Below are 27,307 nucleotides of genomic sequence, written 5' to 3' on the forward strand. Positions count from 1 at the left end.
TAATATCAGCATCCATTGGCACATAGGGGATTCCCCTCTCCCTGCCCCCCCTGCCCCGCCCCCTGCAAAAAGCCAATACAGAAGGCTGGTCTAAGTGAATAGGTCACTTTCTCTGCTTTGTGTGTTCCATTGTTTGAAAGCAAAGTAGCGGTGATAGCACAGGAACTGGAGACTGAATGGATATCTGAGATAATTCTTTTGGAAAGAATCCCATGGGCTTTTGCATTATGCTTTCCTACTTGTAGGGGTTTTGTATTATTCCTTCAACCAGAAGAAAGATATTCTAATGATTTTCAAAGAGAGCTTTATTGATAACCTCCAGCCACATTCTCAATCATATTATTAACTCCCTCTCTCTTCTCCCTCCTTCCACCTCCTTCCTCAGCTACTGGGTGCTCCTAGGGGCAAAATTATCAAAACACAAACTCAGTTAGCAGAATACAACAGGAGGGAAAGATTAAACCTCTGCTCCTTCTTGCTTGCTGCATTCTCTATGAAAATCTGCCTTTGCGCTTGATATTAGTAATATAAAAATTCACATGGTTTCTAGTGACATCTTTAGCATGACATTAAGTTTGGCCCTCTGTCATGATCTTTAAGAAATAACACAACTCTTCCCCTTTCTCTTTCTACCGCCTGAAGGCTGCTTCAAACCTGGGGCAGAAGTTGTGAGAGGAATGTTCTGAAGAACTTCATGCAACGTGAACATACTGAAGGAGATTTGCTCATACGGGGACCGCACCCCATTCTCATACAGGCAGGCAAAAGCTATGGCTGGGATCCCAGTTATTGACAAATCTGGATAAGGCAGCTCAATGTAGGCCAGATCTGAGTAGGCGCTGGGGCCTTCATAAATAACCCAGGGCTCAGTCCAGCTGTCAGCATCCCTAGGAAAGGTGCTGAGGTAAATCCCCAGGTTGACTCGGGATCTGGAGCTCGTTGGGTGGCAATACAGCACCCATGTTGGCATTTGGAAAGAAAAGCCCGATTGCGAAATACTTCCAGCTTTAGCATGTTCTAGACCAGCATGTCCTTTACCTGATGAGATGGGACCAGAACAGACACTAGAAGTTCTTGTTTCCTGAGGCTGTCGGTGGCTCAGAGGCTGGCTGCAGAAAAAAGGGGTAGGTGAGGCAAGACTAGGTGGGTGTTTCGTATCAGACCAACCCTCAGGTAGGAAGCCCACATCTTTATCAGAGCAGGTGTCTCTCTGGAATACACAAGTGTTGTGCTGCAAATAGTAAAGCGGAGCTTGGAACCCGATGATGCTGCCATGGCAACCGTGCGGGGTCTCCACAAGCCGCTGCACCAGCTGGCCTGAGTGAAATACGGCCCCATCATCCATGCTGAGGGCCTGCACCCGGAAGCCCAGAGGACTCCTGGCGTTGCAATAGAGCACGTTGCTGCCGTCCTCCTCATCCACCGACACCATCTGGCACTCGACGGTCTGCAGGTTTGGGATGAACTCGCCAAACTGCCAGCTCTGTCCGTGGTCATCGCTGTAGAAGGTGAAAGCGTGAGGGGTGGTTTTGCAGAGCTTCCCAAAGCACTCTTTGCAGTCAATGTGGTAAGCATAGGCTGGCAATAGCAGGCGGCCTGACTTCAGTTGGATGCCGTGCCCGGGGCCTAGCGCAAAAGTGGCCCAGTCTGAAGCAAAAGGAAAAAGATAGTGTCAGGAACAATGACAACAAAGAGTCATGTATATAAATGGCTTTATACGGAGACAGGCCCATTGGTCCATCTAGCTCAGGACTGCCTGTGCTGACTGACAGCAGGTCTCCAGGCTTTCAGAAAGGGAGTCTCTCTCAGTCCTACCTAGAGAACCTGGGACCCTCTGCAGGAAAGGTAGACATTCTACTGCTAAGCTATGGCCCTTCCACTAAGTGGCAATGAAGTTCACATTTATTATGGCGGGGCTTTTGTATAACAGAGTCCACTTCCTCAGATGCATGAAGTGTTGTTTTCATTTGACAAGTGAGGAGGACATGTCAAGAAATAAAGTTGCAAACGGTGGGGTCAAATGACAATGAAGTTCCAAATACATAGTCTGTGACAATTCAATTAAAGCTTAATGGTATGCAAAATGAACACAAAGCGGATAGCACACGCATCCAAACTTTGCTCTGTCAGTGAACACCTCTAGTGGGACAAGAAACCGTTGTTCTGATTTAATGTCACATGGAAACAATCAAACTTCTGGATAAGTTATAATAAATTGATAAATGTGTGACTCTTTAAGGTGCCACAAAACTCTTTAGGCAGTCCCAAATTGCCACTGTTTTGGTGTGGGATTCAGTCACAAACCAACAAATTTGGGTAGCATGATTATAGTTAGTTGGGAGCTCTTGTGCAACAAACCGACTTCCCCCGAAGATCAAAGCTTTTACAATGAAAAAAGTGTCAGGCAAGTTGCTTGCTTTGATGCAACATCATCCAACCTTCCCGAAACAAATCAGAATAAATGCTCATTAAATGTATCCCTTCTCCATTCCTTCTCCTTTATTAACATAAAAGATCGTTTCACCATTTATATATCTAGTTGATCACTGTGCTCTGCAGGTGAGAGCTTCCTATAGATCCCACCTTATCAGGAGGTCTATTACAGACAATGTAGGAATTGGGCCTTTCATGTTCTGACACCAACCCTTTAAATTCGCTCCCCATGAATAATAGACAGGCACTGTCTCTGTTGCATACCTTCCAATACGTTCTCAAGATGGAGGGTGAGGGAACAGCTGCAGTTGCCTGCGGTTCCTGCGCAATGTTTGCCATCTTGCCAAAGGTTGCAGGCAGCTTTACCTGCAGAAATTGCATGTTGATTGCCCTCTTAGAAGACAAAGTCCAGCAACTGGAGGAACGTGTAGCTATGCTCCAAAGAATTAGAGAGCTGGAGCTCTTCTTGGAAGCAACAGGGCACACCGTCTCCACCAAGGAGGAGACAGGGGACTCCCCTGAGAAGGAGGCTAGTTCACCAACACAGGAGCCAGATATATGGAGAAACGTGACTCAAAGAAGTAGGAGGCCCAGGGTTCACTCTGATTGTTTAGAAATACACAGTCGCTTTGAGGTCCTCTCCCCTAGCATGGAAGACGAAGAGCAGACTCTATTTGAGGATCTCTCCCTCATTACAGTCGATCAGGTATATGAAGACGAGCAGCAAAGTCAGTCCTCAGGGAATGTGGAGTTAAGATAAAAAAGGATGTGGAAAAGGGGGGAAACCACCAAGGAGGAAATCAAACAAATAGCCAGCACGTGTAGACACAAAGTCAGAAAAGCTAAAACACAGAATGAACTCAGGCTTGCTAGAGAGGTTAAAAGCAACAAAAAAGGCTTTTATGGGTATGTTCATAGCAAAAGGAAGAACAAAGAAACCGTGGGGTCACTCAGAGGAGAAGATGGTGAAATGCAAACAGGGGACACAGAAAGGGCTGAACTCCTCAATGCCTTCTTTGCCTCAGTCTTCTCCGATAAAGAAAACAATGCCTGACCTGAAGAATTTGGAGCAAATGATTCAGTAGAAGAAACACAGCACAGAATAACTAAGGAGTGTGGTGGAGTCTCCTTCTTTGGAGGTCTTTAAGCAGAGGCTTGATAACCATATGTCAGGAGTGCTCTGATGGTGTTTCCTGCTTGGCAGGGGGTTGGACTCGATGGCCCTTGTGGTCTCTTCCAACTCTATGATTCTATGATTCTATGATCCAACACAATGCGGCCCAAATCCAGGACACAATTTTCCTGGTCCAAAATCCTGTGCAAGATTGCGGGCCCAGAAAATGTGCTGGGGGGGGGGCAAGTTCTTGGCCCGAAATTGCATGAGACCAAGGTACTTCCAATGGCTGCTGTACTATCACAGTGGGAAATGGGGTGTCCTAGTTTTTCTGGGTCAGCTGGTAAGTATGCTGTCATCCTTTCAGTGCCTGCTGAAGAACATTTTCTCTTTCAACAGATCTTTTAAGTTGAGATCTTTCCCAGCCTGGATCTGTATTTAAATTATTTTTAAGATGCTTTAAAGATTTTTTATTATTGTTGTTGTTTTGTTGCTTGTTGGTTGCCACTGTGGATTCCTTTGGGAGCAAGGGTGGGATATACATTTCATAATTAAGTAAGTAATTAAGTAAGTAAACTGCTCCTGTGTCTCATACCTTCAATCGACACGCCAATAACCTGCTGGGTGAGGTCAGTCACATGGCTCCAGCTGATGCCCTGGTCAGAACTAGACACATAGCAGAGGCGGGCAGCATTTTGGCCTGTGATGATCTGAAAGGCTTCAGGGGTTCTGCCCAGCACAGCAATGAAAAACAGGAAAACCATGCCAGTAAGCTCATCATAGATAGGGCAAGGGTTCATGGACCGATGATGTGCCAGAGTTGCTGTTTCAAGGGCTCGCATATCTTCCCACTGGCAAAGAAAAACAGTAAAAGAGTTAGGAAGACAATTCATCCCCCCCCCCCGGCATCTTCTCCTAAAAAAACTAATCATTTCATTTGAAATAGGAACCCATTATTGCATAAGGTTTGCTCATCTGGTCAAGAGATTAATTTATAGCTGGTCAGTAAAAACAAGGAAAAGAGACTCCTCGAAGATAAATAAGGAATTGCGTGAATGTGTTGATTCAGCAATCTTGTGTTTGTCTGATCATACAGAAACATTCTATTCATTGAGATAATTTATTTTCAGTTATTGTGGTGGGCTTTAATCAGGAGACCATCTTTGAGGTTGGAGGCTTCTCTCTCTGGGACCCTCCTCATTCCAAAGGAAAGATCACATTGTGTTAGGTAGTATTTGAAAGAGAAGAAAGCTTGAAAGTACTTGACGTTAAGCCAGTCACTTACACCAGTGTTACTGGCACCAGTCAATCCCTTGAGTGAGTAAGAATACCCAAAAGCAGATGGGTAACATGATTACGGGTATACAGAACTGTTTATACAAAACTGTTAAGTATTCGAAGCATTTTATCTGCATTAGTTCAGTAACCCTTGCAACAACCACCCTGTAGGACAGATCCTTATTATCCTGATAAAAATGAAAAGACTGAGACCAAGAAATGGAAATGAGGTCTATCAGTGGGCAGTGCAGTGGATGGTAGAGTTCAGTTGAATATCCAATTTTAATGTCTTGCTTATTGGTTTCCCTTAGGCACCTGGTTGGACACTTTGAGGACAGAATGTTGGACTAGGCAAGACTTTGGTCTGGTCTTCTTATGTTTTCAGTAGCAGTAGTGAGAGCAACTTCTATCTTTAAAGGTATCCATAAACCATTAGGGCTGATTCCACACATTACAGTGGTACCTCGGTAACGCTTTGGGTTACAAACGCTTCAGGTTACAGACTCCGCTAACCCGGAAGTAGTACCTCGGGTTAAGAACTTTACCTCAGGATGAGAACAGAAATTGCGTGACAGTGGCGTGGCAGCAGCAGAAGGCCCTATTAGCTAAAGTGGTACCTCAGGTTAAGAATGGTTTCAGGTTAAGAACAGACCTCCGGAACGAATTAAGTTATTAACCAGAGGTACCACTGTACTTGAACTTTGGTCCTTTCAATATTGATCATTCAATGATAAGGAGCTGAATATGTACACTGCCTCTGTTGACAAGCATTGGGCCTGGTGGGGTGTAAAGAAAGCTTTGCCCATCATCTGTAACAGCAGTTTTATGCCTAAATTATCATATGAAGAGCACAGTGTCAACCATCCCCTGTGAACAAACCCTACTCTACTGCAGGCCACATGAAGCATAAGAAAAATGACTATTCAGTGCAGCCAAGATGAGCTGGTCGCAGCAGGATCTAAATATAGTGAGTGAAAAAAACTGTTATTTATCATTTAATTTGCTCTGGTCCATTCCTGGCAATTATGGCTGCTATATGCGTGGCTGAACAAGGTGGGAGTTTCAGAGAATCAAGAGGCACCAGTTATATTATTCCTAACAACAAAAGAAGTGACAAAGAAAGAGCAACGCAGAGACGGATGTAAGAACAGTCCACTAGGTCAGGCCAATGGCCCATCTAGTCCAGCACCCTCTTCTCAAAGTGGCCAACCAGATGCCTGTGGGAAACTCGCAAGGATGTCACAGATAATTTCCTCTATGCCTTAAGTTTCAGTCCTGTCATACGGTGTCAGCAAAACTGGCTTCATTTTGTCTTACGTCCACAAAGTTCTTGTAGAAAGTGCCCCTTCTCAGCACCAGTAAGTTGGCATGAGCATCATCAACACTCAGCCGCTCTTCGGCAAAAGCCAGCAGCTTTGCAACACAAGGGATGTGGAGTAGCGCTGGCACTCGGTATGTCACTCCGCTCGTCTCCCTTTCAAACAAGACTGTCCGGGCAGGGAAATGGCGAGAGCCCATTGCACTTGCAGCAAGGAGAAAAAGCCCTAAAATACCAAAGAGAGAGGTGGGATGTATCTACACAGCAGACTTGAAACTCAAAAACCACACAGCAGACATTCTTTGTAAGCAGAGAACCTGTGAAGTCGGTGAAGGGTGTGTGTTGTCTTCAAGGACAGCAAATCAATGTGCACCCAAGACTCCAGACGCCTAATTCCATCTCTTCCTTTGGCTGTGGAAAAGGATGGGGAACTTGTGGCTCTTCACATGTTGTTGCACTACAACTCCCATAATCTCCAATAGCCAGCCATGTTGGGTTGGGGATGATGGGAGTTGGAGTCCAACAACTTCTGGGAGGCTACAGATTCCCCACTCCTGACCTAGGAGAGAGCTTGCTGCAGGCCTGTTTTAGAGCGCTGCCAATAAGCTCTGTGTCAAATTCTTTTAATAAACCCTCTTTGTTGAACAGTGAGGTCTGCCTTGCGCCTTCACTCACACTTTTTCAGTGCCAGAAAAAAAATGTACATTTTCCTCAGACTTTGGTTGAATTATGATGGTGTTGTTTGCTGTTAGTGTGCTGCCAAAGCTTTCTGCTGTTGTTATGGGGAGTGTTGCTTTTTGTATTTTTTATTACGTCTATGTGTCTTCGTTCAAATATGTGCATATTATAATGTGTTTTTTACTGATGTCTATTTTTTAAATATATTATCAATTATTCAGAGACTTTTTTGTGTAACTAGGGATGGGTGAATCTGTCAATCTACAGCAGGCATACCCAAAGTCCATTTCAGGGGCCTAATCCAACCCACCAGTTGGTTTAATCTGGCCCCTGTGGCAGTTTATTTCCTGTGGTAAAATCCTAAAAAAAGCTCAAGAACTTCAACCCTAAAAGCTCAAGAACTTTGGGGTAAAATCATAAAAAAGGTCAACAACCTCAATCCTAGAAAAAGGTCAACAACTTTGGTTGACCCTTTGGTTGGCCCTCATGACCCTTCACTTCATCAAATCTGGCCCCCTTTGAAAAATGGACATCACTGATCTACAGTGTGGATGTGACTGTGATCTTCTGGTCTTGCTATGCCAGCCACCACAACATAGTTGTTGTAATCCTATGCTTTCCCATCTCCAAAAACAGAATGTTAGTAAAATCTAAAGCAGACTCACCAGCAGCCGTTCCCACCTCACCCTTGACCATTCTACCCCATCACCCACAATTCTTGATGATGCTTAGCTCCACATTAGTCATACCTGGCAATCACTAACTGACAAGCAGTGATGGCCGGAATGCCGGGATGATGTCCCAGAATCCCAACCCACATCGCCTCCCATACACAATACAAAAACAGGCAACTTAACCAAGAGAGTTAAATTGGCAAGAGGTCGACATGTAGGACCCATAATCAATCCATCACTATAGATAAACACAATAAAAACAATAACACAAGAGGAATAGACACAGCACCTCTCCAGACATCCTTTTTGTTGAACCTTGATGATGATTTGTGCTCATGATGCTTTCTGGGTGGTTAGACACAATGCTGCTTTTAACACTCTTTGCCCCTGCAAATGTTTTGGGATGGTCACCCTGCTTTATTTCCAGTCAGCACATATCCCGTAACTTCCTGCTGAAATACCGCAACTTTTTATACCACAAAATCTTCTGGTTTATTTTTCTTCTACTGTACTTTTGTTCTGCAACAGCACCACCAGACGGCAATGTTTAACTAAACTAGACTAAAGTGGAATAAACCCACCAGTAATGCACTACTCTGGGACGTGGGTGGCACTGTGGTCTAAACCACAGAGCCTAGGGCTTGCCGATCAGAAGGCTGGTGGTTTGAATCCCCGCGCCAAAGTGAGCTCCCATTGCTCGGTCCCTGCTCCTGCCAACCTAGCAGTCTGAAAGCACATCAAGTGCAAGTAGATAAATAGGTACCGCTCCAGCGGGAAGGTAAACGGTGTTTCCGTGCGCTGCTCTGGTTCGCCAGACGTGGCTTAGTCGTGGTGGCCACATGATCCGGAAGCTGTCTGTGGACAAACGCCAGCTCCCTAGGCCAGTAAAGCGAGATGAGTGCTGCAACCCCAGAGTCGTCCGCAACTGGATTTAACGGTCAGGGGTCCCTTTACCTTTACCTAATGCACTACTATTGTGTCAAGGAGATGTTGCAGGATACGCCCATGTTAACAGGCAAGTCTGCAGGGGCTCGTAACACAACAAAGGTGACAAGAAATTAGTAAGTGAAAAACAACTTCATTTAAAAACAGCAACCAGACACATAATTATTGTAGGATCCATAAATTTCAGGAGAAAGGTTTAGGTCCCACTATAGTACCAAAGAGTCCACACAGATAGCTTTTTGAACACTGCAGACAAAACATTTGTATTGCTCTTTGTGTGATTTTTCTTTTTTTCAAAGGAGCTGAATGGAGGCCACCAAGAACAGTATGCCAGATGGTGGTTTGGTAGGAAAGAGCAAAGCATTGGTGGAAAAAACAGGAATAGCCCAGGTAAGCACTGCACTCTGCACTGTTTTATGTTTTCTCAGAGGAAGTGGGGTGAGTGTCACACGATACACTCTCTGGGGAGGGGATGGTAGCAGCTGAAAGGCAGGGGTAAGATGGGAGCAGTGCCCACACTACACTGCAGAATCTCCTCTTAATCCCTTCTTGGAAGAAGAGATATTACAAGTATAAGGAATGGAGGGAGAAAATCCTAGTCCATCTAGGCATGCCCCAAATAAGGAAGGAGACATCTAGAAACTTACGGAGACTACAGAAGAAAAGCAAGCATGAAACCACAAACCTTGCCCCCTTTCTGCTTGGTAGGTTGTCTTTTGTCCCCAAAGCCACTGATAAGTTATTTATGTTGATCTGTCTTCATCTGAGCCCTTTACAAATTCCGCTTTGCTGACCGATGCAATTTCAGCAGCTTCCTTCACTGCTTATGTGATGCCTTATTTCACTCCTCACGTTCTGACTCTCAAGCACCCCCCCTTCCCTCTACCTCTGACCCAGTGGGCTCGCTACTTGTTCCATGGTTGGGGGGAAAGCACTGAGCCAGCAGCCAGCAGCTTAATCAGCAAATGGAGGACAAAGACTTCATTGTCAGAGCACAGTGAGGACACAGTCAGCAATGTCCATGTGCAGATACCTGTGACCATCACTTTCCCTTTTATTTTTTATTTTTTAACTAACTGGGAAACTCTCACAGGGCATATCTACTTGTCTGTATATGTGGACTTCATTAGCCGCACATCTCCATAATCAGAATCATATGTCCAGTGTAATGGCAGTGAAGGGAGAATGTCATGTTCACCACTCTAATGTTTATGCTGCTGGAGTAAGCCCATTGGCCTATGTGGCTTTACTCTGCTTTTATCTGTGCAAATGGAAAGAAACCAGACTAGCAGCCTTAAAGTCTGGGAAGAGCGACATTATTATCTGAATTCCACCCCTTCCTTCCTCAAAGGAAAGCCTGGGAACAGAATTCTGGGGAAACTGTCTTATCCTTTGTAACATCTGTGTAGATTACAAAGCCATACTTCGTACAGATAACAAATAGCATTCACCTACCTACCTATAATTTTCTGTTTGGCTGATGGGCAATTTCAAGACTTGCCTGCTGTTCCTTCTTTAGAGATGAAGAACTGTAAGAAAGATACAGTACTTGAACTAGACAACCCCGGAGGTCCGTAAAGTAGGATGGGTGACCTGGATAGGGTACCAGATGGCAACTGATATTTATGTTTGGAGGATGCTTCGATGAGAGGGTGTAAGCACCAGGATTTATTGACTTTGACCGTGTACACATTAATTACCATTTACTCTGACTCCAATGCAGTGCCACCAGTGTACACATTATGAGTACATAAAATGTCAGCTGCAGTCCATATGCCTCTGATAGTTTATTGATATATGGAATGCATTACTTCCTAATGAAAAGCTGCTCATGTCATTAAACTGTTCTCATCAGACAATTATCTAGAAACATTGCAGGGAGCTTGTACTCTATACTGTATTTTTCGCTCTATAAGCTCTTGCTGTTCTGGCTTCTGGGATAGCTGCACAACCTGCATTTGCTCCATAAGACGCACACACATTTCCCCTTACTTTTTAGAAGGGAAAAAGTGTGTCTTATAGAGCGAAAAATACGGTATTTCCAGGCTTCTGATAAAGGTATTAGAACCTCAGAAACAGGAATTAGCATTATCCTCATGTCCTTCATGCTAGCAAACAATTTTTGGTCAGATGTTTTGCAGTGCCCTTCACCTTTGCCATCATCCTGACCCTCACCTTCTGCATTTTGTCAAGCTTTCCCCAGCCTTTACAAAAATTGCTTTAGGCTGCAATCCTAAACATGCTTACTAGAGAGCAAGTCTCGCTGAACACAGTGGGACTTACTTCCAAGTAAACATGCATAAGCTAGCATTGTTCAGCTAACAACTAATATATGCATTTTATGCAACTTTACCCTATTACCGGAATATGCATTCTTGTATTTGCCTGGAAAACTGCATTGAGAAATTTGGAGAAGTGCAGATTTTGAAGGATGGCTGTGATTTGGTTCTTGCATTGTTTCAGGAAGTGTGAAGTAGGTTGGCATCCCTTTGAGTGGGAACTGATTCTAATTTATTCCTCATTCCTAACCACCATGCATTTGAAGACTTAAACTGCTGTCTTTCTTGAACTGGAGCAGTTGGTAACATAGGCTAGACTTTCTTGCATTTTGATTTCAGTGGTAAATCAATTGACATGTTGTGCAACTAGGATTCATGCTGACAGAGTTACTTTCAGTTCACTGAGCTGAGTCCAAATGTTCCCATTAAGAAAAGCGGGGAGGCGGAGACTAAACAAAGCAAGGAGCAGAAACCTGAGGACAAAGGGAACTGTGACAACTGAAGGCCTAGAAGATGGAATGAAACCAAACAAAATGAGTTTTCAATACATTGCAGGAAATTGATTTCAGAGGACCTCATGGTTCAGAGCCATAATGGTTATCTAGTAACTCTCCAGCATAAGAGCAAAACTGACTAAAGGATGATGAAACCATGAACAAGGCTGTGGGAACTTGAACCTTCTTTAAAAATAGTCATTCAGTGAGTTGTAATGTGTGTTCCCATCCCATATTTAGAAGATCACAGCATCGCATTGACTAACTGAGTAAAATGACCTGGTTCATCTATTGATATGTACTAAAAAGAAGAGTAGAAGGGACGTGGGTGGCGCTGTGGGTTAAACCACAGAGACTAGGACTTGCCGATCAGAAGGTCGCGGTTCGAATCCCCACAACGGGGTGAGCTCCCGTTGCTCGGTCCCTGCTCCTGTCAGCCTAGCAGTTTGAAAGCACATCAAAGTGCAAGTAGATAAATAGGTACCGCTCCAGCAGGAAGGTAAACAGCGTTTCTGTGCGCTGCTCTGGTTCACCAGAAGCAGCTTAGTCATGCTGGCCACATGACCCAGAAGCTGTACGTTGGCTCCCTCGGCCAATAAAGTGAGATGAGCGCCGCAACCCCAGAGTCGGCCACGACTGGGCCTAATGGTCAGGGGTCCCTTTACCTTTAACTAAAAAGAAGAGTGGCTGCAAACTACTGGGGACCAGAGCACTGCAAAGTGATGACAACCAATTTAGATGGCTTTAAAAGAGGATTAGACCAAAGATGCCGAATTAGGCAAACACTCACTGGAATAAGTATTGGAAGACACAAGATTTGCCCACTCTGGAAGAATGGCAGATGCAAGTGATAGACTATATGGAATTGGCAGAAATGACTGGCAGAATCCGAGACCTGGGAGAAGAGTCGGTGGAAGAGGATTGGAAGAAGTTCAAAGAATACCTCCAAAAACATTGTAAAATGTTTGAATGTTAAAATGATGTTGGATATAAAGATAATATGGCATCAGTGACATAGTAAAAAGAAATATGCAAAAATGTTTTAAGAAAAAAAGGGTAAGACTAGAGTAAAATTATGTTGAAGCTTAATAAATGACATAAGGGATTAAGTTACAAAGAACATGTGATAAATGGATTTAAAAGGAAAGGAAAACCGAAGACATAATAGGTTGAAATGTATAATATTAAATAATATTGGAAAGAGGGTAAGGAATTGCTGAATTTGATTGTGTAAAGGGGAACACAGAAAAGGGAGATGGGAGGAAGTCAGGAAAGAGGGTTATAAAGACAGTAAGTTAAAAACTAGATTCTTATTTTTTCTCTGTTTTTTTGTTTTTTTTCTTATTATTTCTTCTTTTATTTGTATACGTTTTGTATTGTGTTATAATGTTTTAGTTGAATATTTGTTTTATTATGCAAAATCTTAATAAATATCTTAAAAAAAAAAAAAACACTCACTGGAATAAAATCTCCACCACCCACATGTGATGAGTCAGGGTCTTTACCACTGAGACTTGAGACTATACAGTGGTGGCTTGGACCACTGTGATGGGAGTGGGGCAGGGGCAGGGGAGACCAACAGTAGGTGGAGCTGAGGCAATGGCTAGCAGAACCAACCAGTTCTGGCTCCTCCCTGTGGAGTACTGCAAGGAGGAATTAAGACAATAGCCAGTTCCACCCCCTGGACTGGTTGCAAATAGGAATGTAGACAAGTGAGGGCATCCTGAGGTTGGTGGGGCAGTGCCCCATTTGCCCTCCAATGAGACTACATTCCCCTATATTGGCAGCACAATTCTACATCCTTATCATAAGCAAATATTGTTTCATCGAGTGGGGAATTCTATGGTTTTCTCGTCTTGTTTGGGAACTGGTGACTGTACAGATATGCTGTATACTGGAGCTCAGGCATGATCATCTTTTGGCAGATCATCTGGGTCTTATTGTCTAAATCCTGCTTGAGGTTATAGCCCAAGATTTTCGCAAGCCCCAGCTGCAAGGGCTTCAGTTTATTGTCTATGATTTTGCTTCCATCAACTGCTGTTTCCTCCAAGAGGCACATCTCCATCAGTTCCTTCTGTCTCTTCTGCAGAAGTGCAACCTCCTTGTACAAAGTCTTTAGGTCCATCTGCTCTTGGATCTTAATCCAGAAGGTGCTATTGAAATGTGTGTAAAGTTTCTAGTCCAGAGCACACCAATCTCTCGCCTTTTCCTTGTATTCTGGATTCAGAGTCTGAACACTATCTAGGCTCCTGGTGTTCAGTTTGAAATAAACCACATCATCCAGGTCCTAGCATAACATATTCTTCAGAAGGATCATGGACTCATCAAAGTATTCAGCAATCAGCATCAGCTGGAAATTCTGCTCAATATCCTGTATTACAGACTTGATGTACAAGTCATCATATTCTGCATTGTTGTCATAGCCCAAGTCAAACCACATGAAGTTCCTGGCGTAAAAGTTCCAAGGCTTTTTGCTTATATTGTAGTACGTCCAAGGAGATGCTAGAAACTCACTCAGTGTCTTGGTTTTCTGAAATGCTGGTGAATATGTTTTGTAATAAGCATAGGAGGATTCCAGCAATGAAGGAGGGTCCCGCAGGGTAGAAAAATAGAAAGTATCACGTGGCATTACTCTTCTTACCTTTGTAATAAAAAGCAGAACAGAGAAAGTCAGGATCCTTAGCAAGGGAGATTGAGGGTATGGGAAAGGAAGGAGGATATCTTTTCTTGCACAATCATACAACCGTATTGTATGGGGTGTGTGGAATTCAATACATTGTACAGTGGTACCTTGGGTTACATACGCTTCAGGTTACAGACTCCGCTAACCCAGAAATATTACCTCGGGTTAAGAACTTTGCTTCAGGATGAGAACAGAAATCGTGCAGCAGCAGCAGCAGGAGGCCCCATTAGCTAAAGCGGTGCTTCAGGTTAAGAACAGTTTCAGGTTAAGAACGGGCCTCCAGAACAAATTAAGTACTTAACCCAAGGTACCACTGTACTATATCCCCTAGATTTTAGGATAAATATTCTCTAAAAGGGCAATTTGCCAGACTTTTGAATATCAGTAATCTTAATTCCCCAAATCAACAGTTTCCCAAAATTTGCCCATAGATGTTCTTGCTGCTGCGGATCTCCAGATGTTGCTAGACTACATCTCCCATCATCTCCAACCATTGGCTATGCTGACCATAGCTGGTGAGAGTTAAGAGCGCAACAACATTTGGAGGGCCAAAGGTCCCCATCCCCAACCTGTGTGGGTTATGCTATTTCTGCAGAACAGAGATCAACGTTGGTTAAGTGCAGGCAGAGGTGGAACTGGGGCAGTATGAATGGTGCAGCGCAGCTGAGGAAGGCGCCTTCTCAAAGCCCAGTAAATGATTGTCCGACTTTGGGAAGGAGACGGGAGAGCTCTGACTGGGTCTTAGAGTCCTCCTGCCACCTTCCCAGAGCTGGGCAAGCGCTCGTCATGCTTTGGGAAGGAGGTAGGAGGGCTCTAGGAACCTGCCAGAGCATTGTGCCCCCTTCCCAAAGCCCGGCTTAAGCTGGCATTACATGGGCTGTGGGGAGGGCAACAAATGGCCTTGCTCAGGGCGGCATATTACCAAGGTCTGCCCCAGTATAGTTTGTGTGCAATCAGATATGCTGAATGACCTTATTCCCCCTGAAATCTCTGTGGAAATGCATCTTCAATGTTGCCATCACTCAATTTTACAGACTGGGAGTGGGGGCGGGGAGGACAACTTCATTGTAATCTGCAATAGCAGTCCTTTCTGTTTTCTTACCTCTGGCAAATTAAACCTCAAGTGGTTGCACATGATGTTGAAGTGTCGACCAATGGTTCTGAACTCCTCAACAAATGTTGCTCTGAAGTGCACAGGGTAGCCCAGGTGGAAACTCAAGTGATACGGCAGGGCCACAGTGAGGTTGTGTTTCTCTGAGAAGCGGAAGAGGACGTTGAGGACTGTGCTGCTGGCCGTTTTGTGTGTCTTGAGGAACATGACATTTGTGGTAGGTTGGCAGAGTTTGGAAACAGGCCCCAGCCTACATGAATATAAAATGAATAAAGGGGTAGAATCTTTTAAAACTCCAGACGCCACCCTTCCCACCTGATGATAATACTGTTGAACAGAAAGGTTTGGAAAAGACCCATCCTCTCTCATAGCAGAGTTAGCACAATGGTGATTGCTCCAAGCACATAAAAACATTAGATTTGCATCTGCCCGCACCCACATTTAAACATATATTCCCCATGAAAATACCTAGGCTAGAATAAATCTCAGAGACGTAGCTCTGCAAATAAGTGAAGATTTTACTCACAACAAACAAGTCTCCATCCATTGGCAGTGAAATAAAGAAGAAAAATGTTCCAAATGACTTAAAAAGAAAGAACTTGTGTTCCTTACCAAAAAAAAAAAAAACCCATGCAGTTTTTGCATTAGCAAAGAGGCAGGCAGTAAAAACCTCCTTTTGGAAAGTTTCGTTCACGTTAGCTGGAAGCCATGCTTGGCTGCAGCTTTTTTTAAAACCCAGGAAACAGAGAGAGGCAAAGGCTGCTGAGATCCTGTTTAGCCCCTCCCATGGTAACTTGAGCTCAGGGCTCAGGTTAACCATTCATACATCCAAGTGTGAGTCAGTAACTGTATATTATAACTGCCTACTGCTCATTTGTCCTTATTTGACCTCCTTTTGCCCTTTGCTGTGGAGATAATGAAAACCCTTTTAACCAGAGCTGCCTTTTGCTTATCCAATGTCAGAGAATTCTACCTCTAGCTGACGCAACTCAATAGAGTGCCATTAGAACCATCCCATGCGACTCTTAGGCTGCAACCTTGCATGCACTTTCTTGGAGCCTAGGCCCACTGAATTCTTAACTTCCAAGTAAGTGTGCAAAGGATTGCATTGTAAATTAGGTGCAGCTTTCTGTGTCAGGAGATGATATGCAGGCTGGTGCAACCTTGCGCCAGGTGTGCCAGTCCCTGCAGCGTCTCCTAACACTCTGCGGGCTGGTGCATCCTTCTGCTAGCTGTGGGAAGGCTCAGTGGGGCCCACCACAACTGCAGGTAGACCCAGCAGGGCCCGACAGGTCCCAGCAGGCTGCAGAATATTGAGGGGCCCCAACCTCTCCCTTGAAAAGTTTGGGGGAGGCTTGCCCCCCCCCAGCCCAATGGCACTTCTGATCTACAAGCATATATCTATGTGTGCTTGCAACAGTCTACTGTCTAGCCAGATTCACAAGCAAAACTCTGCACTCTCTGCATACCAAGGCTCTCAATATTTTGGATCTTTTCCTTTGCCAACTGAATAGCCATAACACTGTCCTTGTTAGAGAATATCGTCTTTGAGAAATTAAAGTCAAGTGAACAGGAATTAATCAGAATAAATAGATGTGTTGCAGATTTCATCCGTTGGACTATTTTATCCACGATGAGAAAATACCAAATTATTTTTTTAATGGAAGGGACTTGTCTTCATGATAGTGTGTCTGCTTTGCATGCAGAAGAGATTTGGCCCAAAGGTCAGGTCACTATCACCATCAAAGATCACTGGTATGCGGGTTTCTGGTGGTTGGTTTTAACAGGTTGAGTTCTCTGGTAGCAGTTGTCCTGTCTGGTTTAGCCATATTAGAAAATCAACTTACATGCCAAGCTTTACATTGCGCTGAAAGAATCCTATCAAGGCTATCACTCCCAGGCAAAGAGTGAGACATGTACAGTGTCGAAAACACCTGAAAAAGAATAAATACATGGTCTGCATTGTCTAATACAACAGCACTGCTGTAATTCTTAAGACGCAGGGATATTATCTTGGCTTTCCTCAAAGAATTCTGAAAGTTGAGCCCATTCACCTGGTAACACTCGCTTTCAATACCAGCATCACCTTCAAAATGAATGTGTCATAACTTGGTTTTTTAAAAACAAAACAGATTATCTTTCTCTTATCCTGGAAGTGTGCATATATTGCTGATATAAAATTGTCCATTTTGCTCAGCTTTGTGATAGCAAAGAGTTATTCCATGATTTTTTAAAAAATAATAATGTGTATCTCTGATCAGTTTACAAATTGCATTTGCTACTTCGGAAAAATACCTTGTGCAGCATGAGACCTAAGCACAATGAAGTCATTTTGTTCTACAGAGACAGAGAGAGGTCTGTATTCATTGCATCTTAAGAACAACAGGAAATAAAGCCAGAGATTAAGCAGGCTCCAAGGAGTTTACTTTCAGGATAAAACGAAACCAAAGCAGCACCAGTTTAGAGTGTATGGCAAGGGACAGATTTTTGAACAGTTGCAAGTATTTCACTAGGTGTGGTTGGAAGACTTTTCTGTGTCTGAATTTGCATTCCTTATATTTTTCTGCTCTTTAGGGCAATCCACGTGCACAAAAAGTGTGTGTGCGCGCGCGTGCGCGCGTGTGTGCGCTTACTTAGGCTGTGTATTCACACTAACCCGTTTGTAGTGTAGCACCCTGCTTGTGGTTAACGCTTAGCTGGAATGAAATATTCAACGCAGCAATAGAGAAATTAAAATAATAATTTATTTGTCAGACAAATAAATATGAGGCACAGTGGTATATGGTTACCAAGCTCTGGCCTGGTCTCCTGCCATTCTGGCCAGCACTTATATTTCCTTAATCCAGCCCCCTTGCTCCTCCTGTGGCTGCCTCTGTCCAATCAGCCTGGTTGAAATTCCTATTGGCTGTTTGCTAGAACCAATCACAAAAGATACACCCATTTCCTCTTGTCCTTTTATGGGAAACAAAAAGCTATATATTCTTCTATCTATAAATGACAAATAAGTAGTAATATATCTTACATGTGTCTCAACAAGGAACCTTAATTACCAGCTCACCTCGCCCTATTGCCCTCCAAAACAAATGGTTTAATCTTAAATTTTTATCTTAAACAGATGTCAAGGATCTTGAATTTACATCATCATTGAAAGATCTCCTTCTCTTGAAGGTCTTTTAAACAAAGGCCTGACAACCAGTGCTCTAATGATGTTTCCTGCTTGGCAGGGGGGCTGGGCTGGTGGCTGATGGCCCCTGTGATCTCTTCCAACTATATGAAATAAGAATCTAGCATAAGGATTTAACATTTCTTAGCTTCTAATTCCTTTGCATAATTACATTTAAGCCAATATATTTAATACATAACATAGATAGCTTTTTAGAAGAATAAACCTTTTCAAAGTAAGGAACAGTTTCCAGCCTCAAAAATAGAAAGAAAGAAAACCTATCTTCTCCAGCCAAGCCAGTTGCCTTTTTCACTGCTCTTGACCTTTCAACCTTAGGAAAATATGGCTCAAGTTTAATGGGAGGCACATGGTTTTATTTTACTATTTACCCACTCTTAATTATGTTTTTCTCTGCTTTTTTATCTTCTGTAATATGTAGGGTCAGTGTAACCTTGGCTGTCAGCCTGTAATTCCCTTTGACTTTGAGAATTGTTTTCTGCTATAAATCAGGGGGCCCCCTTGTCTAGGAGGAAAAACATCTTGCCAAGGTTCTTAGGCAGCTGGTCTTCTGCCTGGCATGAACATTTGAAAATCTTTAAGCTCATTTTAAAATACAGGCCCTGATCAAGCCTTAATAAAAATGCAGGCTATGATTAGATGCCTCAGTAGCACAAAAATGTAGTTTTTCTCAATTTGGGTTCATGCACACCTGTCATCAACATGCTGCTTTCAATCTAGATCAATTCTAATCTAGACCTTGCCATCCACTTGCTTGCATGCTCACTACTGGATTGGTTTAGCGCCAAGATGGATTTCCCCTATGCAATTATATTGTAATTGAACATAAAAGTTCTTTGGTTCCAGGGCCTCTGTTAGGCCTGGGAGGAACAGTCGCTGACCCTCTTCTCCAGCCACATGTCTGGAGGTTTTCCTTCCATCCCTTGCGGAGCTGCCCATTAAGAAAGAGTGAGCTCCACACTTTTACCAGCACCTGAGAAGCTATAATCCAGAAAGCCACAACTGCTGAAAGTTTATTTTGCAGAGCCTCAGGTATGGTTTGTACATCCACAAACACACACACAAAGACCTACAAAAATTTTCAAGGGACCTACTGACTTTGTCATCTATACTTATAGTAGGTGCTCTCCCCCACAATACATTACACACACACACACACACACACACACACACACACACCAGTTAGAAGATCGGCTAGATATTTGTGTGGCATTTATTAGCTGGGAGACGCTACAAGTCAATCATGCTGTAAACAGGATTTGACCTGCCAGCACCATCTTTTCTACAGTTTGACAACGTTTTTAAAGAAGTAGAATCTGATATGGGAAGAAACAGGTCTGAATAACCCTGGACTAAGTTGCAATGGTATAATATGGAATTGAGGGGTGGGGGAATACATAACCTACAATTGTCAATTTTGTTGGTTTCTGCTCTCTTCACTGTGCAGCGAAAGGCTTGTCACAAGACAATGTTTACATTCCACAGACAGCATTGCTGTTATGTTTCCCACGGGAAAGGGGAGGCTGGATGTGACGTACACTGGTTTCCTGTTTTTCACTGTTCTCACACAGTGTGATTCTCTCCGTGCTTCAGAGGAGAGAGGATGCTTTTTCTGCTTCGGCAGAGTAAAGATGCATTTCTGTAATCTACCAGCTTTGAAATGTAAATAAAGCAATATAGAGCATGTTGGCACGTATTCCTCATCATTCCGCTGTGCACTTGGATGCTACAAATCAACATTTTGGTTATGGCCCAGAAGACGCAGTCATCTGAATGCCGGCAAAAGGATCGGAATGCAGAAGGACGGATCGGACGCTATCTGCGCGTCAAGATGATTGATGAGGTATGTGCTACTGCTCCGGGCAGCCTGCCAGCATCTAATTAATGGCTTTATGGCTGGACTTTGAACTTTTAAAGTCCGTTTGCCGGGAACAGGCAGCGGCTATGCCTATGCTGGGGAAATCGAAAGTAACTTTTAAAAGTGCTTTTGGGCTGAAGCAGCTGCTGATAACAGTGACGCAGCACTATTAAAGGGCAGCAGAGAGAAAGCACTTTTGAACTTGCCTTTGGAATGAGGCTTGAAGCAGCAGAGATGCAGCTTGTATAAAGCAGCTTGTTTAAAGCAGCAGAGATGACGCAGAAGGCTAATGCCAGAGACATGATGGCCCTTCAGGATGCTTGTGGGATTCCCAAGCTCAATAAGAAAAATTATACGGACTGGGTTATCTATGCAGAGGCTATTCTGCGGAAAGAGGGTCTGTTTGAAGTTATTACAGACACCCCCCCAGCTCCAGTTACAGATGCATGGAAAGCTAAGGATTCCAAAGCAAGGGGAACTCTTACATTGATAGTATCCCCAGAAGAGCTCTGTCTATTGCGTGATAAGACCTCAGCCAGAGAAATTTGGGACGCTTTGAGGGAGGCACACTTGAGGACAGAAGCTGGATCTACTATGTTTTATTTTAACAAGCTGCATAATATGGCTCTTGCTGAAGGTGGAGATGTGCGTACACATCTGATGGAGATGCAGAATCTGAGACATGAGCTGCAACAGAGAGGACTCAACTTTCCAGAGGCTGTGTATTCCTTCATGATACTACAATCTTTAGGTTCAGGTTGGGAGTCTGTTGCGACTCAGATTGCTGTACAGCCTACCGCTCAGCTGACAGTGGATTATGTTACTGCCGTGATTCAAAATGAAGCAGATCGCCGGGGTGCTAGCTGCATGGGAAAGGGGGAGTCTTCACAGACGTCATCCCAGAGTGCAGTGGAACCACCAGATGGCGCCAAAGCTTTGAAGGCAGTGAAATGCTACTCGTGTGGACGTCTAGGCCATATGAAGAGGGAATGCAAATATCCCAGGGCCAAGACAGAGCAGCGCAGCGGAAGCTCATCGCGTGGAAAAGGCCAGAGCAAAGGCAAAGGTCCAGTGTCCAGGACAACGCAGCCCAAAGCAATGGTCTCACGCTTCACTCCAAAAGTTGCAGAGGTCCAGAAGACGTCTAGATCTTTCTTCGTTGTTGATTCAGCGGCTACGCACCACATGTGCAACGATAAGCGACTGTTCGTGTCTTTTACACCGCAGGAAGGTGCGATTCACCAGGCGGATGACCACACAATTCCCAGTAAAGGCTACGGAACTGTTGTTCTTCACAGTTTGGACTTATCGATACAGAATGTACTTTATGTTCCGGATGCCAAACATAATCTGCTCAGCGTCGGACAGCTGAATGAGCGGAACATTGACGTTTCCTTTAAGAACAAAAGGTGCATCATCACAAAGAAAAATGATTATGTATTGTATGCTGAATATGTTGATCGTTTATATGTTTTGTATTATGATGATGTTGTGCAGGATGACACTTGTTGCATTGCAGGTACTAACGAAAGTTTGCATGCAGAATGTATTCATGATTTTCATCGAAAATTTGGTCATTTGGGTTTTGAGGCAGTATCTAAAATGCCTGCCTTGGTTGAAGGTATGACTATTAAACCCTGCAGGTACCACATGAAGTGCAAGGCATGCGCAGCAAACAAGGTGAAAATGGCTGCGAAAGGTAAGGTGTCTAGTAGGCAAGCTACAGAACCATACCAAATTGTTCATGCTGATTTGGTTGGACCACTAGCGCCCTCTTTGGGAGGAAATAGGTACTTCATGGTTCTCATTGATGCATTTTCCAGGTATATTCATGTGTACAATCTCAAGCAGAAATCAGAGGCTTTTCCTAGGTTCAAGGAATTCTGTGCTTGGTTGGAAAATGTGCATGGTAAGAAGGTAAAGACTCTTTTCAGTGATCGCAGAGGAGAATTCACTTCTCAGCAGTTTGAAACTTTTCTGACTGAGAAAGGAATTCAACACGATTTGTCTAGTCCTCGCTCGCCATGGCAGAATGGACTTGCGGAACGAGCAAATCAGACATTGCTTCAAGGGTTAAAAACCTTGCTACATGATGCCAATCTTCCAGAGAGTTATTGGGCCGAAGCTCTCTCATGTTTCACTTACAGTTATAATCGCAGGTTATCTTCAGCGATTGGTTGTACCCCCTATGAGAAGATGTTTGGCAAAAAAGCCATACATCAAACACATGAGAATTTTTGGTTCTGACATGTGGGTTCACTCACCACAAAACTCCAAGTTAGACAAGCGTGGTTTGCATGGTATCTTTCTAGGTTATGAGAAAGGTTCTTACAGAATAAGGATGACTGACTCTAAGACTATTAAGCTCACAAGAAGTGTTGAGTACAATGCCAAGTGGGGGGAGAATGTGGGAATTTTCCAATGTTATCCTGATGACAGTGATGAGACTGAGGATTGTCAAAAGCAACCACAGCAACCCACACCCACTGATGAAAGTTCTGATTCTGAGTCTGAAACTGAATCAGGTGATTCAGAGGATTTCAAGAGTGCGAAAGCCTCTATGCGACCCTCTGAAAGCTCTGATCAAGAATTGGAGGAACCATTGTTCACAATAGGTCGCTTTTCTCCTAAGAAGGAAGAGGAGAGTGTTGAAGACCTAAGGTTAATTCGCAGGTCACAAAGAGCCACAAAAGGCAGACCTCCAAAGAGATTTGCTGATGAGTTTGCCAAAATAGCAGTAACAGCTGTTAAAAGCTCCAAGAAGGTATTTGAACCTTCAAGTTTTCAAGAGATCCAGGATTTGGATTCAAAGGAAGCTGAGCCATGGTTAAATGCCATGAAGGCTGAGCTTGATTCCTTGGAAAGGAACAAAACATGGGAACTTGTTCCAGTAGTTCCAGGAATGAAACTGCTTGGAAGCAAATGGGTCTTCAAAGCGAAGACTGATCAAAATGGCAAGATAGTCAGACACAAAGCCAGATTGGTAGCCAGAGGTTTTGCACAGGTACCAGGTGAAGACTATCACGAGACCTGCTCACCCACAGTGAGGTATGAGAGCATTAGGCTTATGCTCAAGCTAGCTGCAGAGGAGAATCTACACATTAGTCACCACGATGTGAATACAGCTTTTCTGTACGGATCTCTAGATGAATCACTTTATATGCTTCCACCTGATGGCGTACAGGTAAAACAGGGATTTGTTTGTGCTCTGAAAAAATCCCTTTATGGTCTCAAACAAAGTGCACGGTGTTGGCACACAAAACTCACTGAAGTATTGTTTTCTCTAGGTTTTAAGCAAGGGAAAGCTGATCCATGTGTATTTGTCAAAGAGGAGGGGCAAAAGAAACTGTATTGCTTGTTTTATGTTGATGATCTTTTATTCTTTTGGAAAGATGTCACAATGTACAATAACGCCCTAGCTCAACTGAAAGAACACTTTGACATGAAAGATCTTGGTGAGGTAAACAACTACCTATCTCTGGAAATAGAGAGAGATCAAAATGGTAACATTCTAGTACACCAGTCACGGAAAATTGCTGATGTGTTAAGCAAACTAAACCTGATGGATGCTAACCCTGTAGACACACCGATGACAACAGGTTATCAGGTAGATGACACTGAAGAAGCATTTTCTGACACTACACTGTACAGAAGTGTGCTAGGCAAGCTAAACTTCATTGCCAGATGTTCAAGACCAGACATTGCTGTTAGCTGTAATTTGCTAAGCAGACAAGTCAACAATCCTACTGTTAAGGATTGGAAAGCTCTGAAACGCGTAGCGCGCTATTTGAAAGGCACTATGCATTACAGACTGAGATTTAACAATCAGAAGTCTGGTGGTCTTGAGATATTTGCAGATGCAAGTTTTGGAAGTGACACTACAGACAGGAAAAGTACGTCTGGAGTTTGCTATATGTACAATCAGGGTCTATTTGATTGGTCATGCAAGAAGCAAACAACAGTTAGCTTAAGTACTTGTGAAGCTGAACTGAATGCACTGTCTTATTCACTTAAGGATTGTGAATGGTTGTTACAATTGTGCAAAGACATGAAAATTCCTGTCAAATGTCCAATCCAGGTTTACCAGGACAACAAAGCATGTTTGGTTTTGCTGAATTCTGAAGGTTGTAAGCAAAGCACGAAGCACTTGCAATTGAAGGTGCAACATGCTAGGGAACGTGTTCAGAAGGGACTCGTAACGGTGTCCTATATGCCAGGTAATGAAATTCCTGCTGATGTATTGTCCAAGATTGTATCAAGGGATCAACACTGTACCTATGTGCAGAAGTTGGGTTTGTACTGATATTGTACGAACACGCTGCCCAGTGGTGTTCACAGAAAGGGGGAGGATGTTGGTTTCTGCTCTCTTCACTGTGCAGCGAAAGGCTTGTCACAAGACAATGTTTACATTCCACAGACAGCATTGCTGTTATGTTTCCCACGGGAAAGGGGAGGCTGGATGTGACGTACACTGGTTTCCTGTTTTTCACTGTTCTCACACAGTGTGATTCTCTCCGTGCTTCAGAGGAGAGAGGATGCTTTTTCTGCTTCGGCAGAGTAAAGATGCATTTCTGTAATCTACCAGCTTTGAAATGTAAATAAAGCAATATAGAGCATGTTGGCACGTATTCCTCATCATTCCGCTGTGCACTTGGATGCTACAAATCAACAAATTTCTCCTAAAGTCGCATATGACATTACTGGAGTTCTGAAAAACACACAGCCCACCTAGCTTCCAAATGCTTCCTTTTAGCCAAAAGCCTAAGAAACAGCCAGGGAAACCCACCTTAAACACATATCTCCAGATTAAATTGCAGATAGACCGATGACAGATGATAGATAGATAAATAGATGATAGATAGATAGATAGATAGATAGATAGATAGATAGATGATAGATAGATAGATAGATAGATAGATAGATAGATGATAGATAGATGATAGATAGATAGATGATAGATAGATAGATAGATAGATAGATAGATAGATAGATAGATAGATGATAGATAGATAGATAGATAGATAGATAGATAGATGATAGATAGATACAGATCTGATGTAGTTAACCGAATACATTCATCAAAATTCCCTGCAAAATAAGTTATTACTACTAAGATAGCTCAGTGGGTTAGAGTGCGGTGCTCATAATGCCAAGGTTGCAGGTTTGATTCCTGTAAGAGACAGCTGCGTACTCCTGCATTTTCAGGGCGCTGGACTAGATGATCCTCGAGATCCCTTCCAACTCTACAATTCTTTACTCCTTATTCCTTACCTGCAAGTGCCTTTCATTGTGCTGCTGGTCCTATCACAGTGACACGTGAGTTTCTTGTTAGCCAGCTGGACATGCCACTGCTTCTCTGTGGAGCCTTTCAACAATCTAGGCAGGCAAAGCAAGGGGTGTGCAGATATGATACAGAAATATGGGTGGCACAGATGGGATGCTCCTGTTTACACAAGCAAATTAAACACAGAGATGGAAGGCGAATGGAGGTAAGTTTGCATGAGGGGATAGAGTTGCAAAAGTATTTTGTTTGCTTGTAAGAAGCGCCACCCACCCCAAGCCACCTTGTCATAAAAGCCTCATGACCTCAGGGGAGAAGCAGTTCTCTCAGAGTTTAGTTTGGCTCCTGATACTTTGACGGATGGGATGTCAAGCTGGACACAGTGTCCCATTTTATAGCAGGCACTTCAGATTTACTGGGATGGAAAACACAGCTTCTTTGTTCTACGACTCTGGGTGGGGAAGAGAATTTTGTTTCTGGAGAGTGGGATGCGATTGGGGGGGCAGGAGGTTAAAAATCTTTAGCCTCCATGCCAGGTTCTCAATCCACATTGGAGTCCCTGTACTGGGTATTTCTGGAAGAAAACCCTGCACTCAAGCACAACTCCTGTGATTTACATCATGCATTGCATGTCCCAGTGCTGGTTCACAGCTCTGGCTGAGGATTTGAGCCGATGAGCTCTAGATAACTCAGTGGCAGAATACTTGCCCTACATGCAGATGGTCAGTGGCTGTGCACACATGGTGTTTTTATTCTAGACTCAATTCCCAAAATTAAAGCTCATTGCAGATGAATTTTGCATTGCTCAACAGTGCATCGACCATTTGACAACAGATGTAGATGGTTCTGGTAATGGGAGATGCATCCACATCTTCCCAATGACATTGTGAGTAGGTGTATACGGAGATCACAGTTGCAACTTCCTTCTTTCTTCTACTGGGATATGTGCAGGGAGGAAAGGGCATGAATAAGCTATGTGTTTTTCAAATACATATCAAGTATCCACACCCACCCTTGGGGACAGTAGAATCTAGAAGCAACCTAGATTTAAAGCAGCATGTCGAGAATGAGCACGAACAATTCTGCATTGAGAAAGCTACATTATTTGTGCTACAAATGGGTGAGTGTGCAGCAGCACCGGCACATCAATCTCTGGCCTCTCCAGGTACATCTGGGAAAGCTCTGGACAATGCCAGCTTTCTGTGTTGCTGATATGATATGGTCTCCCATAGCTTTGGAATTTTCTTTCCCTGTACAGTCATCAGTAATGATGCATTTCTTATGCAGTTACGTAATTATTCCCGGACTAAAAGGGACTGCAAACAGTGGCACAAAGAATATACTGTAATACAACAACATACTGCACAACACTTAAGATTCCTATGGCATTGGGAAGGATGTACTTCCATTCTCAATAGCCACTCTCATCAGCAACATTAGTTCCAAATCATTTCCTCAAAAGAATTTCACACAAGCCTACCATGTGTTGATTTGAAAGCCTAGTGTGGCTTTCTCCCGAGGGTGGCAGCTGTCACAGCACCCCCAGGCGGCAGAAATCAGGACTTGCTGCTCTGAGCGTTACACATGAATCCTCCTCTCTTCACACCATGGGTAGGCAAACTAAGGCCCAGGGGTTGGATCCGGCCCAATCACCTTCTAAATCCAGCCCATGGATGGTCCGGGAATCAGTGTGTTTTTACATGAGTAGAATGTGTCCTTTTATTTAAAATGATTCTCTGGGTTATTTGTGGGGCCTGTCTGGTGTTTTTACATGACTAGAATGTGTGCTTTTATTTAAAATGCATCTCTGGGTTATTTGTGGGGCCTGCCTGGCGTTTTTACATGAGTAGAATGTGTGCTTTTATTTATGCACCTCAGGGTTATTTGTGGGGCATAGGAGTTCATCCCCCCCCCCCAAAAAAAATAGTCCAGCCCACCACAAGGTCTGAGGGACAATGGACCGGCCCCCTGCTGAAAAAG

The 27,307-nt window shown here is 43.6% G+C and overlaps 2 protein-coding genes across 3 annotated transcripts; both read right to left on the minus strand.

The window, feature by feature from the left end:
• Nucleotides 1-284: 284 nt before the first annotated feature.
• NEU4 (neuraminidase 4) lies at nucleotides 285-9,606 on the minus strand. 2 transcript variants are annotated; one of them, XM_079977289.1, is made up of 4 exons: nucleotides 9,126-9,606; nucleotides 6,143-6,369; nucleotides 4,143-4,398; nucleotides 285-1,647 (listed from the first exon to the last, which is right to left on the minus strand). In XM_079977289.1, exons 2-4 carry the CDS (start codon nucleotides 6,341-6,343, stop codon nucleotides 596-598), a joined length of 1,509 nt encoding a protein of 502 aa, XP_079833415.1. In that variant the 5' UTR covers nucleotides 6,344-6,369; nucleotides 9,126-9,606; the 3' UTR covers nucleotides 285-595. The 2 variants fall into 2 exon arrangements, with proteins under 2 accessions (XP_079833415.1, XP_079833416.1); XM_079977290.1 differs by lacking the exon at nucleotides 6,143-6,369 and having other exon boundaries at nucleotides 286-1,647; nucleotides 9,126-9,605.
• A 3,061-nt stretch (nucleotides 9,607-12,667) lies between these two features.
• GAL3ST2 (galactose-3-O-sulfotransferase 2) lies at nucleotides 12,668-25,739 on the minus strand. Its single transcript, XM_079978550.1, has 4 exons — nucleotides 25,318-25,739; nucleotides 16,855-16,941; nucleotides 14,999-15,257; nucleotides 12,668-13,854 (listed from the first exon to the last, which is right to left on the minus strand). The coding sequence occupies exons 1-4, from the start codon at nucleotides 25,332-25,334 to the stop codon at nucleotides 13,501-13,503; spliced, it is 717 nt and encodes a 238-aa protein (XP_079834676.1). The 5' UTR covers nucleotides 25,335-25,739; the 3' UTR covers nucleotides 12,668-13,500.
• Between the last annotated feature and the right edge of the window lie 1,568 nt (nucleotides 25,740-27,307).

This window comes from Podarcis cretensis, assembly GCF_951804945.1.
Source record: "Podarcis cretensis genome assembly, chromosome: 5".
Taxonomy (NCBI): Eukaryota; Metazoa; Chordata; class Lepidosauria; order Squamata; family Lacertidae; genus Podarcis; species Podarcis cretensis.

What these genes read in the sequence shown, in the direction of transcription:
- NEU4 (XM_079977289.1), bottom strand. Translation starts at nt 6,343, where the DNA reads ATGGGCTCTCGCCATTTCCCTGCCCGGACAGTCTTGTTTGAAAGGGAG. An exon ending in TCTACAAGAACTTTGTGGAC is followed by an intron (nt 4,399 to 6,142) that starts GTAAGACAAAAT and finishes TTTCTTTGCCAG; the next exon opens with TGGGAAGATATGCGAGCCCT. An exon ending in TATTGGCGTGTCGATTGAAG is followed by an intron (nt 1,648 to 4,142) that starts GTATGAGACACA and finishes CTTTTGCTTCAG; the next exon opens with ACTGGGCCACTTTTGCGCTA.
- GAL3ST2 (XM_079978550.1), bottom strand. An exon ending in CGCAATGTAAAGCTTGGCAT is followed by an intron (nt 15,258 to 16,854) that starts GTAAGTTGATTT and finishes ATATTCATGTAG; the next exon opens with GCTGGGGCCTGTTTCCAAAC. An exon ending in TGAGGTTTAATTTGCCAGAG is followed by an intron (nt 13,855 to 14,998) that starts GTAAGAAAACAG and finishes TTTATTACAAAG; the next exon opens with GTAAGAAGAGTAATGCCACG.